This window comes from Ochotona princeps, chromosome 19 (assembly GCF_030435755.1).
Source record: "Ochotona princeps isolate mOchPri1 chromosome 19, mOchPri1.hap1, whole genome shotgun sequence".
NCBI classification, from domain to species: Eukaryota; Metazoa; Chordata; class Mammalia; order Lagomorpha; family Ochotonidae; genus Ochotona; species Ochotona princeps.
In genome coordinates this window covers 24,822,755-24,844,157 of record NC_080850.1, presented here as the reverse complement: position 1 = coordinate 24,844,157, position 21,403 = coordinate 24,822,755, and the positions used below count along the sequence as shown (strand labels likewise).

Below are 21,403 nucleotides of genomic sequence, written 5' to 3'. Positions count from 1 at the left end.
ACTTAAGGCTTTCCCAGTTTTTACAAGTATTTGATACAATTAGATTTTTGGATTTGAGCCATTCTGTTCAGTATGCAGAAGCATCTCATTGTAGTTTTAACTTGCTGTTGCCTAATGACATCTATTTTTTTAAATACGTATTTATTTTTAAAAAAATATGAAATCCAGAGTGATGGAGAGAGGGAAAAACATAATCAGAGGGAAAGAAGAGAGACAATGTGCCACCCACCCATCAATACCTCAAATAACCTCAAGAGCTAGGGTTGCTTCAAGCCGAAGCCAGGATCCCATAGTTCCATCTATGTCTTCCATGTGGATGTCAGAGGGCCAGGTATTTGGGCCATGTTTTGCAGCTCTCTGACACATTAGCCATTAGGACCCGACTCAGTGCTTTGGTGAGATGCTGGCATCACACACAGCAGCCTAACAGACTTCCTAAGTTTTTGAGCCCCTTTGTGAAAATGTTTTAAAGGAATTTAACTGTATCAGAGCTTCTGACCTCTTTTGTTCTGGGCTATAAACTCTCAACTACTTTTAGTGATATCCTTTAGAGTGATCATAGAAAAAAATTCAGACTTTAGCGAAGAATTAATGTTTTAATCAACAGGCACAAAGAAGGACTGGACTTAGCTTTCCTACTTGAAACAACTACTGTGCTAGACAAAGTATACAAAAGGGTGTATTTAATACATTAGATATCAGATACAGGAAACTGATACTCATGTAAAGAAAAGACAGAATTGGAGCCTTAGATGTCGCTGATCGACTTTCTGAAGGTTCCAGGAAGCCAAACAAAGCCTCTTCAACGAGAGGAGGCCAGAATTCATAGGTCAGAGTAAGAGTGCAGAAGTTTTGCAGAGGGACGCTCCAGTGTCCAGTTGATGCTGGTCACCAATGTGTTAAGAAACTCTATGCCTTGAAAAAAGGAAGCACCCAAATGGAATACACACAGAATAATCCTTGGAGATTGGCTCAGGATTCAAACTATTTTGTCAGAGTCAAAAATCTATGATAATGCTCAGATAGGAACATACTGAGAGGATGTTATCTCTAGAAGGGCTGCAAAATTGACCCTACAATTAGACTACCCTGGTCCTGTGTAATGAACTGTTACAGTGCAAAGAGCCTCAGAAAGTTCAAAGTCAGTGGAATGAAAAGATAATGCATATTTTCTAAGAACTTTTAGAACTCCTCTGTGTGTATCTAAAAAAATAAAAACTCAAAGCTGCTTAAAAGTAATTCAAAGGGCAGAGGTGAAAAATACAAACGTACAGAAATATTCAGGTTGAACAAAGTAAAATGTGAAATGTCTGGCAATCAGAGAGAGTGAAATATCATCCGTAATCTGGAAAGTCATATAAACAAACCCAGAAATGAAAGACTAGAGTTGAAAGATGAAAGTATTACATTACCTAATATGTTTGACACGTTACAAGAAAAATATAACCTGTTAAGTAGATACAAGGGAATTACATACTAAGTTGCTGTAAGAGCCAAAGTACATTCTTAGAAAAGAATACCCCCAAACACATACCATACTGATATCAAATTAAATATTACATTAGACAAACTACTAAACTTGGAGTTGCAATATTAAAAATGAATAAAAACAAAATACAGAGGGAAGAAAGTCCCCCTGGAGTCTGGCACTGTGCCAAAGTGGTGAAGCTACTATCTACAACACCAGGATCACACACTGGAATGCTGGTTCAAAACTCGACTAGCACACTGCCTGTGCAGCTCCCTGAGAAAGCAGTGCATGAAGGTACTTGAACTCCTAGACAAGGCGGGGGTTTCCAGTTTCTGGATTCACCTGACCAAGCTCTGGCTCTTGTGACCACTGGGGAAAGGAGTCAGCAGATGAAAGATCTTTGTTTCTTCTACTGTCATTCTGCCTTTCGGATAAGTGAAGAGAGAGAGAGAGAAGGCTGGAACAGAAAGGGAAGGGAGGGAAGGGAGAGAAAGGTACGGAAAGGAGAAGGAAAGGCAAGGCAAGGCAAGGGTCCTAAACTGCTAATGAACAAAGATTCAGCTCGTTAGGGAATAACCTCACTTCAGACAACATCTTGAAAAAATGATGGGGAGATGGTGAAAAAGAATTTATCAGAAAATGTCCTGATTTGCTAAAAAGTAAACCCATAACTCCAAGGAGCTTGATGTACATTTTTGTGGGGAATATTTTTCTGATTTATTTTTTTAATGATTCAGAAGCATGAAGTCCTTAGAACAGCATATAAAGCATTTAACCTTCCATCCATCTCTGCATTTGAGGCTAAACCTTACTCTAATTTTCAAAACCGTATCTTAGTTCTTACTGGCCTTTCGTTCACAGCATTCCTGATTTCTGGAATGCTGGCTATCCATTTTTTGTCTCAAGATCTCCTATTAACTTTGAAATCCTGTTCCTTTGTGAAGTCAAGTCCTGACAGCCTTTATTCTGCCATTGTCACACCAGCTGGTACCCCTCTATTCCCGAGTACAGGTTTAACAGATTTTCTTATTTAAAAATATAAAGTCGGGCCCGGCGGCGTGGCCTAGCGGCTAAAGTCCTTGACTTGAAAGCCCCGGGATCCCATATGGGTGCCGGTTCTAATCCTGGCAGCTCCACTTCCCATCCAGCTCCCTGCTTGTGGCCTGGGAAAGCAGTTGAGGAAGGCCCAATGCATTGGGACACTGCACCCACGTGGGAAACCCGGAGGAGGTTCCAGGTTCCCGGCATCAGATTGGTGCGCACCGGCCCGTTGCGGCTCACTTGGGGAGTGAAACATCGGATGGAAGATCTTTCATTCTGTCTCTCCTCCTCTCTATATATCTGACCTTGCAATAAAAATAAATAAAATTTTTAAAAATTAGTACTTTAGATTTTTTTAAAGATTTATTCATTTTATTACAGCCAGATATACACAGAGGAGGAGAGACAGAGAGGAAGATCTTCCATCCGATGATTCACTCCCCAAGCAACCGCAACAGTCAGAGCTATGCCAATCTGATGCCAGGAGCTAGAAACCTCCTCTAGGTCCCCCATGCGAGTGCAGGATCCCAAGGCTTTGGGCCATCCTGGACTGCTTTCCCAGGCCACAAGCAGAGTCTAGGCGGGAAGCAGGGCTGCCAGCATTAGAACAGACGCCTGTATGCGATCCCGGCACATGCAAGCTAAGGACTATAGCCAGTAGGATACCACACTGGGCCCTAATTTTAACTACCAAAAATATTATAAAAATTTGAGATATTATTTGATTACAATTCATGAGCAACTTCATTTCCAGAGTAAACATATGAAAATTATTTATTCTCCCAATGTCTCACACTTAAAAATTCTTAGAAATTAAAATTCTTGAATTCTTGCCATAAGTGGGTTCCATTAAAGTATTTGAACAAAGAATGAGCAAAAGTTCTAACATTCAATCCTCATTGTCACTGTGTATGCAGCATCTAGTAATACCTGTACTATTTTTTTCCAAAAACAAAAACAAATTATTACTGGTCTACATTTGGAAAAGCAAATGGTGTTAAAGTTTCTATGTTCAAGATATTACCATGTATACATAGACAGTACACAAAAGATCCAGGAGTTCATAACCTTTCATGCAACTGTTTATATATACATATTATTGCATCAAAAATGTATCTGAAGTGGATACCTATGTAACTAAGCAGGGAGAATTCATTTTTGATATTGGGAAGGACTTAAGATCATAAAACATTTTGATCTGAGTTGGGATGTGTTTATTCTGTAGGGAAAATAAAAAACTGACTAGATTATATTTTAGCTGATATTTTGGAAGGAAGAAAGCAGCCATTCGAGTTTCTGGGCCAGGAATTTTTGAGACTGAGGAAACAATTTGGAGCAAATGCTAAGCAAGGAAGGAAGGGGTGATAGAGACAATGACTAAAATATTCCCCTGAAATACTTATTGAAATTAAAAATACGAAGCAAGAACCATCAGATATAGGCCAAGAGTGAACAGTTCAAAGAAACAGGTTTGTACTTCATAACCACCTTGAATGTCTAGTTTCCAATTCAATGAGCATTTCAGGGTATGCAGTTACTCTGGCAAATTCTCTCACATCAGCATTTTTATTTTTCTGGTAGTGGTGACACCAAGCCTTCATAATATTATGTACTAATCGCGCAGACTGTCCAGCAGGTCACTGTCACAAAAGAGCTTCTTGACCTCAAGGCTCGGACACAGATATATCCCAAACGTGAAAACTGAAAGAAACTGATTAGATTGAAATCATCCCCCTTTACTAAACATAGGAAATTCTGGAGTGTATTATTTGTAGTAGATTTCATTCCATCTAAACTCCATTTTCAAGCACTGTTCCTTAGGATTTGAAAAAGTTCTGAAGTAAGCTTTGTTTCCCAAGAGTCTAGGAACACCAGAAACCAAATTGCATAATCAGGGTGGCGAATAGCTGACTGAAAAATGTACAGGCACTTAAATTCATGCATATGATTGCAGCTATAAATACAACCTCCAGAACGTCCACAGTAGTGAACTCTATTATCATACTTTTCTACAGAGCTAACCAACCTCACTGACCATGAAGTCATCAAGCACTCTTCTGCTCTTGATTAGTATGGCCTATCTGTTCATCTCTGCAGGTAAGTTCTATGTGTCCATACATTCTGTTTTGTATATGTATGATTATACATAATATTCCACATATATTTTTCATTTACATATGAGAAAATGTTATATAGAAATATGTATTCTCATCTGTATTTATCTCTAGATATAGATTTAGATTTAGATATAGATGCATGCTAAATGGGATTCTGGACCAGCCTGATCCACATTATGATATATAATTATATATAATATGTGTGTTATAGATATGATAATATATATATACCATATATTAAGTACATATAAATATAAAATTATGCTGATAGGAATGGTTAATTATGGTGACAACCCATCCCACTTTTAATTTAGAATGAAATTGTTTAAAAATTAGCTATTTTGATTTTCACCATAATTCTATGGAAGAGATGGTTTTCTAGGATTCTACAGTGTTAAATCTCATTAGATGAGAAGGCCTTTTCTAGATCATATGGGTCCCAAGTAGCTGATCTAGAAGACCCAATCCAACAGGCTTCCTCCCAGCAAGCCACAATTGTTAGGAATTTAGAAATAAACTACAGAAGTTTAGATTAAAATGAACTCTCATTTATATTTCCCCTTCTCTTGTCAGAATTTTCTGAGACTCTCACTTTATGGAAGCTGAGTCATTCTTTTTTTTTTTTTTTTTTTTTTTGCTTAAATGGAAGAGAGAGAGAGAGAGAGAGAGAGAATAAATATGTAAGGGTGAGAGGGAAGAAATTGCTTTGGGGAGGTAGGAAAGGAGTGGGAAAGGGAGAAGAGGGGATAAATACGTGATAGAGAAAGATGATGGTACAAGCTAGCTATAGATGTTAGATAAAACAGATGGATAGATTGGTCAATCAAGGTAGCCGGCAGAGCAAGACTGCAAGTAGTAGGAAGAGGCCAAGATTGAAATGCTGAGCTTTGGTTTTCAATCATTCTGCTATTATCTGCTAACATACTGGACACATCACTCCTGTCCTCTGGCTACTATTTCATCACGTGCAAAGAGCACAGGTGAAACCTATGCTCTAAGACAGCTTTCATTGAGAGGTTAGGCTTCGGTATACTGGCTTTGAGTCGAAGACCAAGGCTTGATTCTTTGCTGTATGTCATGCAAGTTACCTGCCCCAGTCTTAGTAGCATGACTTAAAGTAAACATATTGTACAATGATTAAAATACAGAGATCTAGTAGGTGAGGGATATTATTGGTTTACTGACATTGGTATTAAATGATTTTTTTCAATGCTCTCAAAATTATTTTGAATTGCTATTGTTCACAAATTATCTTGATAATCTTTTCACCAAACAGCCTGAGGTTGTGGAATTGTCAAGTTCTTAATTCAGCATATTCCTCTGCAAAATACTAGATCCAAAATTTTGCTTCTTTGTCTTTCAGTAGAATCCCTAGTTGCAAGTATACCTTAGAGAAGTACAAAACATGACAGGATGGCAGTCACATAAATAGCAAACACAGAGACAAAGCCCTTTCCAATCGTGTGAAACTTGATCTCTTCTTGCTCAGTTGTGCAGATCACAAACGTGGGAAGTGTGTTTAATAAGCTTTTTTTTTTCTCTCTGGGCCTTGGTTCTTATGCATAAAGCAAGACAGTTGTTAACAGAAGATCTGAAAGCTCTACTGTAATTCTAAACTTCAGAGCTGTTGTGATTTATTCGTGTCTGTTCTCTCCTTACAGTGGCTGTAAGTCAAGGAGGGTCTCAGGTATGTCTTTTCTTGTTCATGAGTTGAAATTATCCCACAGGTCTTTGGCAAATGTGATCCTAGGTTGAGAGGCACTGTGGCTGTTCCATTTAGCGCTGAGCTCTTTTTGGCTGCCTCATAGAGGAGGTAAAATGATTATGCAGTACACTGTTCTAAAAAGTGTCATCATTGGTGCAGAAACATAGTATTCAAGGACTTGAAAAATGCTTCCTATTGTGTTGAAGTAACCATTTATCACATTTCTATATTAGAAGTTTATATGAGTCAAAATCTGTACATTTTTATAAAATGTGAAACAAATAGTACTTCTTTTCTAAACTAGGATAATGTTGAGGATAACAGTGATACATATTATACGTAAGAAAAATAAGCATAAGCTCAGACTGTACCAGGCTACCAAGATCTGAATGAATCCAGGTACTATGTGCAAAGATTGTATCTAGGTTAATCAATATTCAGCTAATAGAATTTAATTAGCAATTATATTAATTTATTTACATAAAATGCACAATCTCCAATACATAAAATGCTAAAGAAAATGAGCTGTAATTAAATTTGCAAGTTTCAGGATTTAAGACATTGCTAGATTTAAATCTAATAAAGGATTAGAAATGTAGAAAGTATATCTTTGTGATAGAATATTATGTTACCAAATTTTACTGTTTAGAATGTGAATAGTGTAGAAAAATAACTGATACAGAATAAAGAGAAGATCTATACTCTGATTTTACTTTTAATTTTCTATTTTGGAACAATACATAGCGAAGAGATGGAAGACAGAATAAAAAATATATAGAGAAAGGGCATCTCTAGGTGATGAGAATGCATGTTTTTAACAAGTATCTTAACTGGAATGTTAAGCTTTTTAAAGGAACTTCTAAACACTTATGTCTCTTTTGCATTATTAAAGGGAGTGTTATTAAAGAGAGCAAATAATGTTGATCTTCATGAACTAAAAACACCTCATTTACATTACAGGCTTTTTGCAGCAATTATATGAAGACATCAGCAACAGGTAGAGAGTCCTGCACAAAGACTTCTACCCCTGTGTGTGGCACTGATGGACAAACTTACCCAAATCCTTGTGAATTCTGCAAAGCAGCTATGTAAGCACACGGAGCAACAAGAGGGAGAGCAATTTTAGTTTGATTCAGTGCTGTGTAATCAGGGATATTATCTTAAGAGTTTCTGATGCTATTCATTTTACACATGGTGGCCTTTTTTGAAAGATTGGTTTCTTACTAAAAGCTATATAAAGAGGGAGGTCGAGAGGTCTTCCATCTGCTGATTCACTCCTCAAATAGCCTCAACTGCCATGGATAGGCCACACTGAAGCCAGGAACTTCATCTGGGACTCCCCCATGTGAGTGGCAGGGGCTCAAAAGCTTGGGCCATCTTCTACTGCTTTCCCACGCCAACAGCATGGAAGCAGATCAGAAGTGGAGCAACTGAGACAAAACGGTGCCCATGTAGGAATGCAGCATTGCAGGCAAAAGCTTTACTTACTATTCTACAATGGCAGCCCCACAGATAACTCCTACATGGAATAATATTATCCCCAACAAACTGACACTTAGAAACTATTAAGTACCTTTCCCAAGTTTCCCCCCACCATAGGATAAATACGTTTCTTCTCTATTCATCTGAATACCATTTCTTCCTTTCAGGGAAAGAAAAGGAAAACTCGGTTTCAAACACAATGGGAAATGTTGACTCTTCTAATGTTGCAATGCTGGAAGCATCTCCTATTGATTTGGCATCAGAAATGTCACTCCATGTTATCCACTATTCTCTGCAATGTATTTCTCAATAGTTATTGTATATAAAATAAATCAGATTAAATAAAGTTATCTTGGCAATATTCTAGATTGGCAATATTCTAGATTGATGATCTATTCAGGTTTGATGTAGTTTGATTTAGTTTGACCATTTTGGAAGGAAATTACACATTTTGAAAAGAAACACAGAAAATACTATCACACTGGTCAAACCCAGAACCATCCAGAACCCTCCAACATATGCAATTCTTCACATTGTTGCAGGTAAACCCAAGAAAAATAAAGATGGATCCAAGGAAACAAACATTCATCACCGACACAAATTAACTTTTAATATAGGATGTACTTAGAAGCATTTCCCCTAAAGCACACATTGAATTTGTTCTAGAACTTGCCTTCTTATACAATGACACTAGAAATTAGTTTAAAAGTGAGACAGTATTGGTCACAGGTTATGAGAGAGCCTACACAGGTTTTGAGGCACCTGAGATCTCTGCGATAGTTGCTTCTGGCCTTATTAGTCTATCACAATGTGCCACGGAAAATACTGTCACTTTCTCTAGTTTTGAGTTGTAAAAATCTTGAGGTACAGCTTGATATGCTGTGGCTATTAAAAAGTCTAACAGTAATCAAAGGTCTTCCACCAAGGCAAACTCTGGGATCTGAGAACATTATTACTAAATACTATGAAACATACAAAGAAGTAACTTCAATACTCTATAAAACTATTCTAAAATGTTGAACAGGATGGAACTCTGCCAATTTTTTTTTATGAAACCAAAATTATTTTGATACCCAGACATGTAATGAAAAGTAAACTACAGATTTATATCCCCAAAAACATAGATGCAAAGATTCTCAAAAAAATACTACCAAATTGAATCCAAAACTACATCAAAAAGATCACACATCACAACCAAGAGGTATTTATCTCAGAAACGCAAGGGTGATTCAATAGTCACAACTCAGTAAATACCGTAAAACACCTGACTAGGAGTTGGGATGAGGGCAGACCAGACCAGGCAGGGCTACAATACCTGTGCGCCTCATGTGAGCTAGATCAGGGAAAAGCCAGGTCAGGCTGACTGTTCTGACTGGTGCAAGCAAAAATTAGAGTGGGTGAGAGTTGGTTGGGCTTTGCCACAGCATCAGCTGGCACTGGGGGCTATATCTGTCAAATTTAAACTACAGAACCACCTGGAAAGTGCATAATCAGGGAGTGGGAGCGGCCTTAGTAGGGAAATAGTGGGCACCTCCCTCTTGGGTAACCACTCCCACTGGAGAGCACGAAAACCAGGACAGGGGCAGGGGTGGCTAGACAGAAAGGCACCTGCCAGTATGTGTGTGGGCTGGATAGTAGGGTTGGTTGGGTTGAACTAGGCTTCAATGCCCATTGACATGGGCACAAAAGCTAAATGGGATTTGGGTCAGACTGAACAAGTCCATGGTACATACTGGCATGCATGGGAACCAGCATAAGGGGAAGGCCTGGCGGAGGTTATGGGGAGTCACCCCAACTAGGCTGCAGCTCCCACTGATTTGCGTGAGGGCCAAATGAGTATGAGGGGGGCAGGACCTGGCTGGACTGCAACACCCATTGGTTCAAGTGGATGAGAGGGCTGGAAATAGAACTGACCCAGCAATTGCAACGACCAGCATGTGCATAAGCTCATTGGGGTGACGGATGGTGCCGGACCCTGTACTGGTAAGCACAAGAATCAGGTCTGGGATCACCTCAGACAAAGTTTCTTTGGAGATCCCTCCAACTGAACTGCTGATCTCAGAACCTCAACCATGAAGAGATTATATCAGTCACTGGATTTTGAATAGATTTCATCATGCTTGGAATGGCGAGATTGGCAGCAATTCAGACCTGTTGAACTATCAAAACTGCTTGAGCAGGACCCTTGGAGCATGCCCCACATCGGGGACCTGGGATGGATGGGAGGCTGGGTGGGGTTTCTCCCATTGTTTCTCCCCTGACCCCAGATACAGGGGAAAAAATGATGATATTAGAGTGAAAACAATTGTCTTACCCACTTTCCTGTAACCCTTGACCCTTTGTTCCCTAATCAACTATGTAAGATTATAAAAATAAAATAAAAACAGGAAAAAACACCTCACTAGAATGAAGAGCAAAAACCGTAAGATCATCTCAATAATGCAGAGAAAGCATTTGATAAGATTCAACACCTCTTCATGATAAAACAAAATAAAACAAAACAAATAACAAGCCTCTCCACAAATTAGGTATAAAAAGAAAATTTCTCAAAATCATAAGAACTATACGTCACAAACCAACAACCAGTCTAGAATTCAATAACAACAAAACGCTGAAAGCATTTCCCTTCAGATCTCAGATAAGACAACGGTGCCCACTTCCACCATTCTTAATTCCAATTGTAACTACCAATATATGTGTAGGCCGATGGACAGAGGCGGACCCTGTACTGGTGGACACACACAAGAGTTAGGTCTGGGATCACCTCAGACAAGGTCTCTTTGGCAATGCCCCCGCAACAGAACCACTAAACTCAGAACTCTAACAATGAGGAGAGTGGTAGGACCTGTGGTCTGACAATAGAGTGCATGTGTCAGAACTGGGCCTTTTCTTTGGCTTAGATGGAGCGGTGGATGTCATACCCAGATGCACATGAAGGATTTGGCAGTCCATTGAATCCTGCAAAGGGCATCTGGTACAATAGTAGAGGAAGGAGGGTGGAACATTGGTCAACTACCCCAGCAAAGTGATAATAGCAAATTTCTGAGCAAATGAAAACTCTAAGATAAACTATGTCATCCAACAGCCATTTCATCATCCTTGGATCTGTGAGGTTGACAGCATTTCAGAACTATCAAAACCAGTTGAGCAGAACCATCAAAACACTCTCCACATGAGAGACCAAGGGATAACATCAGGTGGCTATTCTCTATCCCTGGATACTGAGGTGGCTGGGAGGCTGGGTGCAGCTTCTCGCCTTATCTCCCCCAATCCCCCAGGTACCAGAAGAAGAAAGAGGGCATGTGGAAACAATGGTCTCACCCACTTACCCCTGATCCTTCCCACCCTGGTCAGCCATGTGAACATTATCAAAAATAAAATTAAAGAAGAGAAAGAGAAATAAGAGAAGGAGGAATAATAAATAGTATTATGTTCCTAGAACTGTAACTATAGAAAACTACACAGCCATAAAAAGAGTGAAACTGTGTCACATAATACAATGTAATTAATGAATTATGAAAAAAATTACATTAAAACTATTAATCCCCCCCACCCCCCAAAAAAGAGTGAAACTCTGCCTTTCATGGCAGAGCAGGTGAATTGAAGATCATTGTGCTTGGCAAACAAACCAGTCCCCTAAAAGACAAGCATGTTTTCTTTTATTTGTGCTAATACAGAGTAACGTGTGTGTGTGAAATCAACATTTTGAGATTTGATTATTGATTACAGTCTTTGTCTATACTCCCAAGGAACAGTGGGCTTTCAACATACTACTTGTTGAATTCTTTATTTAGTGGATGATTAAATTAGTGATTTTAAAGTAAGCTGAACATATTCCATCACAAAAATTAAAATAAAAATAAAAGGAGATGGTAAAGAGGAAGGAGTGTGGAATTCTGTGTGTGTGTGTGTGTGTATATATATATGACAGATTTCATGTATTTCATATGTCAATACATATAAAACACATGAACAAAACCATGGAGGTTAATGATTAAATAAAATTTTCTGATCAGCATGAGGTGAGAACCATTAATTGTTTTCTCTTATTTATAAAGGCTAAGAAAGTTCTGCTATTCCCTTGTAGTGGTGGTAACGGAAAGTAAACTTGAATCTGATAAAGGGTATATTTCTGATCATTCCCTGGAATTTGCCAACTTTAATACTAAAAGATTTCCACATGATTGAAGTCTCGGATGTAAGCCAATAAATAACTATTATAACCACCTTACCTCATACCCTGATATTTGGACTCTATTGCTCTCTATTCACCTCATCGAAGTTCAGCTCCCATGAAGGTAGAAGGTGGCACTTTCCTAATTTCTTCATACACTGAGATTAGCATCACAGGCATAGTTAACATTAATGAAACATTATTGTTCATAGGTCAGATATATTATCACTTCAATAAACTTTGAAATTCAGCATTTGAATGAGGAAGTTGGTATCCCAAACGCGGGCATTTCCTGAGAATCTATTTCAGGTTATCTGCTTTTCCAGGACTCAGTATTTGAAAATAGATATTTATTTTTATTTTTATTTTTCATGATACAGTTCCACAGGCCCAGAGATTTCCCTTTCCACTCTCCCCATTCCTCCTCCTCCCAACTCGGAAATAGATGCATTTATTCAAAGGGTGAGGAATTGGTTGAACTAGTCAACTATGTAAATCAATTAAGACATTTTAGAGGGTAGGGTAGGTAGTGGCTACTCAGGGGAAGACTTTTCACCCCTTTCTTTAAAAAAATACTTGTAAAGTATTTAATGAGATTTGGTAACTGACTGGCAAGCCTCTCGTTCACAGCTTGATAACATGACGCCAAATTTAAGAGGCATTTGTGTCTCCCATGAAATCTGCATTATATTTCAGAGAGCTGACCAAACATTCAATTTGTCTGGCTGGACTCAGACATACTTGCGTCTATGGAAGAATTACTTCATAAAGGCTATGTAGTACTACTTTCTACTGTGCTCAGGCTTTTCATACCTCCTGATGCCCAAGGAACACATAATGGCATTCACTTTTTTTACGTCTGGGGAATGAATAGAAATAAATAGAAGCTGGTGGCTAAAGTATTTAGCAGGAGGAAGCTGTTAGGAACCTCAGGATTCCCGTCTCTTGAGGTACATTGACCAGTGCTAAGTGAGATTCAATCAGACAACCTGAGGCAGAATGATCTAAAATAAGGTCCCTAAACTGCTGGTAAGAAAATTTTCTACCAAAACATGTAGTAAAGCTTTAACTTCTTCAGTGGGGGCATTCTTAGAATCAGGGAAAAAAAGAAATTTTCACAAAAATGCACAGCTATAACAAGACGAGAAAGACACACCCCAGGTTATTTGCATTGCCACCGTTTTTTCTACTAAGCACAGTAAGTACTGAAAAACACAGCCTTGGTGTAGAACCCCAGTCCAAGATAAGCAACACACATCCTTCCCTTCTTAAATGTGTGAATAGGATAAGAATCATTCAAGACTCCTCTCAGCCAGAATTGGGATCCTACATCTAAACGTGAAAGGTGATCCTGAATGTGGGAGAGTCCTGTTATCAAAAGCGAAGTGAAAAGCTGAACTAATGTTAACTGTTGCATTAACTGAACTTCCAACGATCCTCTGAAATGATCTGGAGATTAGGTACATGAAGTCAGAGAGAGGTAGGCACGTGTTTGACCTAGCAGCTAAAGTGCCAAGCAAAATGCCCTTGCTCCGTACCATGGAGTCCACGAACTGGACAACTGCCTCCCACTCTCTGCTAATGCAGACCCTTCTAAGCAGTGCTGATGACCCCCATAACAGTTTTTGCCCCTACTATTTATTCTAATTCTCTCTCCCCCCCTCCTTCCCTACCCCTCCTCAGATTAAAAAATAAAAAACAAAAATGTTAAGAGAAAGAGAACAACCTTTAAGAATATCATAACAATGCCATCAACTAGTTCCTCAGGACATTCACTGAGATCTCAGGATCTGAGTGTCCTTGAGGTTTTATCTTTTCCTTTAAATACGCTGACATACAAGACACAGAATATTATTTATCATCTATACATGTGATTTTTAAGTATCAACAATACTGAAATTCTGGGAAAGCATGGATAGGACAGATAACAAGTATGTAAGAAGAAACTGCTTAAGCAAAATGTAAATGCAGATAATACAGACCCTTTTCCATTTGAAAATTTTCTGTATTGTTTTACTTGGAGTCTTGATGTGAAATAATTGCCTAAATTTATCTACTTCGAGAGACTTTTACAGGATCTTAAATTCACAGAAAATGTAAATCAAGGAAACACTGAGCATGACTTTCACATTTTTTTAAATTCTACTTTCCATTAAACTTTTGAAGTTTCTAGTAACATATGGCAAATATATCAACATACTAATTACATTTTGGCAGGGTATACATATTTAGACTTTAATTGTATAGTTCTTTCAATTTGTTTGATACTTTCATTAAATTTTTGGAAAGACTACTTGAGTTTTTGATATATATGGTACTTAAACATACATATGCTCATATATGCATGATTCAATCATGATTCATAATTATTCTAACATAACAATCTAAATCCATTCAGAGACTTTATAGAAAACTTTAAAACTTTTTGTTTGATCATAAAGTTTTAACCTGGTTTAAAGAAACTACAACTTTCAAAATCAACTCCTAAATAAACTAAAGAGAAAATTAAACACAATCCCAAAGTACTAAATCTGAGGATCGAAAATCAGAAAGGTTGAAAAATTGTCTTGGTTTACATCCTTTTTCAAGGTTGATGGTTTCTAGAACTCAAAGGCATGTACCCTGTACTTCCTTACATGGGTTGTGCCATTTAGAACTACACAAATAAAATCTCTCTATTCTATGACTAGCCTCAGAAAGATGCCAATGACCATTTATCCCTCAGCCTGCCCTTTTCAGGCTTATTCTTGGCACCAACCTGTTTTGTGCAATATGGTTTCCAGACCTCACATTATCCAAGTTAACATTTGCAGTCCTATCCTTAATTGAAATTTCTCTTACATAGTGAAATGAATTGACTACAATATTCAACTGTTCTATAACACTGAGTTTATGACCAAGTGAAAATTCCAAGGTCATTTTCACATGATCATCTGTTTAGAGAAAAGAGGCTGACAGTGTCACGAAATTTTCAAACAGCAGATCCATTGTTACCTCATCAAAACACATCATCATCATTCCCTACGTGATGCATTCATCACTAATGACAATACTTAACGCATTTTATTTCCTTTTAAAATATAATTTGAGGCAAGTAATTAGAACATAATTCATAGGCAGGAAAAAATGTCTTGAGAGGCTCTAATGGGAGAGTATAAACATATATGGTCAGTAACGCTACCAACTGAAAATAAGTCATCTCTTAACAATACAAACACGGAAAACTGAAACTATCACTTTCCCAGATGAATTTCCCCATTTTTTTTTCAAGGAAAATACATATGATAGAATTCTACTAAAGTTTAGAAATTTATGGGAGTTGGGGCAAGAAGCTAATTTTGAAATGACCACTCAAGAAACCACACCTTCCAGTCTGTGAAAGGTACTCTGTAATTTTTTTTTAAGAACTACTATTTAGCAATTAGGGTGGAGAATTTTGCGAATATATAACATGGTGGTTATCAGCACAGTTTATTTGGAGAACAGCTACTGAAGAGTTACGCTTAACTCCATTCTACAATTAAATTGGAAACAACTGACTCCACCATGGGTGTTTCCATTTTCCTATCCTTCATGTTCCTGGTCATGTTCTCAGGTAAGAAAGTCACAATCGGTGAACTTCCTTCAAACTCTAAATAAAAGAATTTGAAGTGTTGAGTGATTTAGGAATGCTTTGTGAGAAGATTTTAGAACAGTAAATCATCATCAGACAGCTAAATCAAAAAAAAGTAGTGACCGGGTGTAACAAGAGTGAACTTTGGTGTGGCTGAATAGAAGCAGGTGCAAGGTAATTGGAAAGGCAAGGTATCAGGTAGGGAAGATAAATCCAATCTAGAAGCTTTAGGAGAGTTTCTAAATATTCAAGCTCATGTTCCGTAGGCAGTGGTTTTGCGTTGTGATTATGGGCTTGATACAGAATAAAAATGTGTTTGAAAATCCTGGCCTTTTCTATGTGATTTGGAATAGCTTTCCTATTTTAGCCCCAGTTTTTTCATTTGTAAAATGAAGCAATTATGTCTTTTTATACAATTTTTGTATTACTTTTGCAGGTAATAGCATTTGTCACCATTACTTGAGTTCTTCAGTACTTGATACTAGCAAGTTACTATTGATTTCAGTGCAGTTACACTGCTTGTAAAACTGTATACTTCTTATTCAAACTCTTTGAAAAATAAAAGTTAAGACATTGCTTAAGATATTGTCGATGATAATAAAAGATTCTAGCTTATCTCCAAATAACAACCTCTACTTTTGTATCTTTTCATCTTATAAACAAAGTAAGCTAAAATAAAAGACTAAGACCTTCAATATCATAATGCTTTGTAATATAAGTATCATTCTCTTGAGAGGCACTCAAGAGCTGTTTCATACTGTTAAGTACGACAAAGGAACACAGGTAGCTAGCATGCTAAGAAAAATCAATCTTGTGCTAGTATTAAAAATTAAATGTTATACAGAGATGCCATAGAGAGGTGCTATTGTAACAGAGTTAAGAAATGAAAAAAGAAAACTCAAGAATAAAAGAGAAATACATATGTATGTATATACACTATATGAACACACACACTTTAGTAGAAAATAAACCCAAACAGTTAAATATCTCTTCCTAGTACATAGTTCCATGATGGTAGGTACTATATATATCTTTGCCTGGGTAAGTGGTAAAGAAAAGAAAGCAGATAAAGAGAAGAGAATTAACAGAAAAGTAATGACAAGCATGTAACGGAGTTTGTAAAGCCCAAAAAATACATAAAACCAAGCAAACCAAGAAAGAAACTAAAGAATTATTTTTCACATTTTTGATGTAAAAAACAGTCAAGCTCTAAAGTAATATATTAATCTCCAAATTTGAACCCTTTCTATTCTGTAATTTTAATCATGCATTAAATAGTACAGTATTAGCGTTTTCATGGCCTCATTAGTTATAATACCAAATGAGAAAAATAAAGTAGCTTCTTGTTGCTAGACGGCTAGCAAATACGCTAAACCTGTAATTTCGGACAGCATGCAGCTGTTGAGGAATGAAATGAAAGAACTTATTGGCAAACCAAAACCTTCACAGGATTGTCAATGAAAAACAAGACATAAAGGAGTGCTAAAAGTATGCTATTAATCGCAAGAAAAAATATTCACATATCATTGTGTATATACTTACACATGGTATAATTCACCAAAACCCCAGTAAATGTAATTGTGCTCTCAGTAGCCAAATGAGTTGTTTGAGACAGAAAAGGAAAACATACTTTAAACTACTTACTTTTTGCGTCTTCTGAGCTTGTCTCCCTTTGCTGTGTCACCTACCAAAAAATTTAAAATATTTAATAATTAATAGCTCAGTCAATTCATTTTTCTCCCTTTTCATCTGCATCTGTTTTCAGTTGGTGTTAATGACTGTTAATCAGTAACATTTCATTCCTAGAGCTGAGAGATCCTGCATATAGTTATCTCTGTTTAAATCATTTTTCTTTTTCAGCTTTCTGATTTTTACCCATATTTTTTCTGTCACATGCTGTCATATTCTTTATCGTCTAGCGTCCTTCTCACATTATACAATTGATTACATTATTATACATTTTACTTACATGTTTAAATCCACCACCAGACTTCGCAGTTGCAAGATGGCAAAAGTGTCTTAGCTGGTTGTATCTCTAGCTAAAATTACAGCACAAATAATCACTCTAAAACATATATTTCAGAGACAGAGTGAGCACTCCGGGGATTCACTCTCAACACGCTCTCCCAGTCCAGCCTCCTTAAATTCATGTTGAGTACTTACTCCAGGTCTCCCACCTGGCACTGCTTCAATTATTTGTATCACCACAGCTGTTTCCAATGATTCTGCATGAGCAGGGAGCTGGAATTAGGAGTTAGAGCTGGTTACGAAGCCCAGGTACTCAGACATGAGATTTGAATTATTAATAAACATTTTATCTGCAAGGCTAAACACTCACTTCTTAATATGGTTCTTATTAAATTGAATGAATGGCTAGATTACACCCTTAGATTTCACCCAGAACCACAGTTTATCAAAGAAGGTTGTCACTGCTAAACGTCTGTATCTGTATTTGGGGTTTAACCACCTACAGTTATTTACTGCTGCAGGTTCAGTGTATAAAAATTGATGAGGCATTCGTGGTTAGTTACATTGGCTTGAAAGTACAAGATCTACTCATGGAAACACAAGGCAGAGTAATTGCAAATGCAAGTGAGAGCATACATATAAACTTGAATCTTCTGCACTGAAATGATTTAAAAGTTATATACGTAGGAAACATATATTAAAGAAACCTGTAAGAAGTAAATGTAAGCTCTGAGGAAACTGTATTAAGAAGCCGATAGGGGCCCGGTGCGGCGGCCTAGTGACTAAAGTCCTCACCTTGAACGCGCCGGGATCCCATATAGACGCTGGTTCTAGTCCCAGCAGCTCCACCTTCCATCCAGCTTCCTGCTTGTGGCCTGGGAAAGCAGTCGAGGACGGCCCAAAGCCTTGGGACCCTGCACCCACGTGGGAGACCTGGATAGGAGAAATAAGGCATAAGGAAAGACAAAAACAAGCAGAAAGAAACCTAGCAAAGAGACATTAAGCACAAAACTAAATAGAATGCAACTGAGGTCAAAAACCACTTTATTTATTTATTGCTTTATAGAATCTGAAAAGATTCTAAAACATTTATTTATTCATGAGACAATGATGGGCTTCCAAGATAAATTGAAAAAGCTAATAGCATACATGGGTAGTGATATGCAGGTTTTAAAACATAGTCACAGGTGTTTTTTTTGTTTTTTTTTTTTTTTTACTGTTCTCATGAGTAATTTGATCAGGAAAGGAAGGAGAAAAGTAGACACAGAGTGCATGATTGGTGCAAGAATCTTACATAGTGATGGTGTTCCTAAAACTGAAACAGCAAACATGCTCTAAAGCAGAAGGGACAGCTTGGCCTTTGGGACATGAAAAAGAAAGATAGGTAGTTACGGAAAGCATTTAAGTACATGGAAGATCAAAACAGGGCCATGCCTGCCAGCTGTTCTGTCTGGAAAATTATGATGATTCAACTATGAAGTGAGGTTGGAAAACTGGGAATGTTTTCTGGGATGTGGATAAAGTTGAAAATATATATTGTTCAGGTTAGAAAATCTTGAAAAATAATTTGGGGCAGGATGAAGGCTCAATTCAAATAATTCAGCTCCTACAATTTAAAACACGGGGCAAGCTAACATGATTGCATGATTACTAGGAAGTCAAGAAAAGATGAACTAAAATATTCAGGGTATAAGGAATTTTCTATCTTGATGCTTGGTTCAAAAAAGTCAAGAAGCCATTAAATACAAACTCTATATTGTGGTGAGTGCGTGAATTTTTGAAATTGAATTGATTTTTGTGTTTATGGTTCTCTTTTATCCAGTGTCTTCCACCCAGCTTTCAAAAGCAAATGTCTTAAAATTAGGAGAAAATCGAGAACCTCTGCTGATTGTAGAGGAAAAAAATGAAGTTAATCAACCCAATAAACAAGGAGGTAGTCACATACAAGGAAAACCTGGGGTAGTGAATCGGCAAGGACACCTGGAATATTCTAACGAGCCAGGACATTTTACTCAACGTGGAAAGCCAGAAGTTTTGAATCAGCCTGGCATGTCAGAAGCATGGATCTTGCAGAGAAACTCAGCAGATTCCAACCAAAAAGGAAACATGGATACTTCAAATAAACAAAGAAATGCTGGGTCTGTTCCGCAAGTAGGGAAGCCAGGGACCTCTAGCCAGCAGGGGAATCCAGGGTCATCAAGCCCACAAAGTATGTCCAACTCTCTTCACAGTCAAGAAGGCAGACAAAATGTAGACAACTCTTTAAAAGGCAACATGAAGGGGATTCAGGTTAGTATTAGTCTGCCTTTCCTCATTTACCTCAGCGAGAAATTAGTCTCACGTGTAACGTAAGTAGTGACATCTGTACTCTTTTAATCTCTCTCTCAATTCTTCCCTATAAATGTCTACCCAAACACTCTCTGTATCTCTCCACCTACTTGGAGAAGCATCATATCCATGCCAGGTTTAACTGTCATTCATATTGACAGCCTACACCTATCTACAAACTACTGAAGCAATATTTCTAAACCAAAATCGGATCTGATATTTCATACCCTGCTCAAAATTCTTCAGTGGCTTTGCACTACCTGGAACATAAAATCCAAACTTCTACACGCAAGGTGTTTAACTTTCTCATATTTGGCTCGTATGTACCATTCAGTTTCATTTTATGTCACTCTGTACTCATGTGCTCTCGATATCCTGTGAAGATCTTTGATTTTTCATTAATATATTTCTAACGCTAATGATTTCATTCACCATACAGCCCACTATATTGCTTTGTAAGTTAATGTCTATTTATTCAACTACATCAGAATATCTTGAAGAAAGTATCATTTATTTACAAATTCTTGGAGCCCAAATTAAATGAAATACACATCAGGTTCTCTTGAATTACCAGTAATGACTTTTCTCTCACTATTGTGTCTTCAATCAGAGGAGGGATTTACTTTTTTTTCCCCAGAGAATTAAAGTGGAGGAAGTTTGATCTGCATTAAGAATAGGATTTTGGGCCTGGCACAGTAGCCTAGTGGCTAAAATTCTCACTTGGCATGCACCAGGATCTCATATGGGCGCTGGTTCGCTTCCCAGCTGCTCTACTTGTGGTCTGGGAAGGCAGAGGAAGATGGTCCAGGGCCCTGGGACCCTGCACCTGCATGGGAAATTTGGAGGAATCTCCTGGCTTCAGATTGGCTTGGCTCTGGCTGTTGCAGCCACGTGGGGAGTGAACAAGCAGGTGGAGGATTTTTCTCTCTCCCTCTCTCTGTAAATCTGACTTTCCAATAAAAAACAAACAAAAAAACCTTTCTTTAAGAAAATAGGATTTTGTATAAAATATCTTAGGGCTTGTGTCATAGCTGAGATATTTAATTCACTATAATCTCAAGCCTGTCATCTATGTGTAGCTAAAAAAATTGAATCACATGCAGTCTTTCAATTGTGTGGATTAAATATAAGAGACTGATACAATGATTGATCAAGTATGTTTTGTTAATAAATAAGCAATGAAAATGTATTATTAGAACATCTAAATTAAATGGGCTATTCCATCCTTATCTAGTTATTTTTTACTTTACTACAGACTGGCAGTAGCAGCAGCAAAAACCCAAACAGAAACACAAAATGTCAGTCTGTCTACAAACCAGTCTGTGGTTCTGATGGAAAAACCTATGGTAATCTCTGCGTTTTTAATGAGGCAAAGAGGTAAGAAGTCTCTATTTATTTGTCTTTGGAATACTCTTGTTCAATAGGGGGTCAAATGTTTTGTTGTATATCTGTTGTTCGTTTCATCTGTGACTTGTGCAACGGACACCAACGATACCTAATTCTT

General features: G+C 37.6%; 1 protein-coding gene across 1 annotated transcript; it reads left to right on the top strand.

Annotated features, from left to right (window-relative positions):
• The first annotated feature begins 4,548 nt into the window (after nt 1–4,548).
• LOC118760111 (serine protease inhibitor Kazal-type 12-like) lies at nt 4,549–12,004 on the top strand. Its single transcript, XM_036497057.1, has 4 exons — nt 4,549–4,609; nt 6,291–6,316; nt 7,295–7,422; nt 11,875–12,004. The coding sequence occupies exons 1-4, from the start codon at nt 4,549–4,551 to the stop codon at nt 12,002–12,004; spliced, it is 345 nt and encodes a 114-aa protein (XP_036352950.1).
• Nucleotides 12,005–21,403: the final 9,399 nt, after the last annotated feature.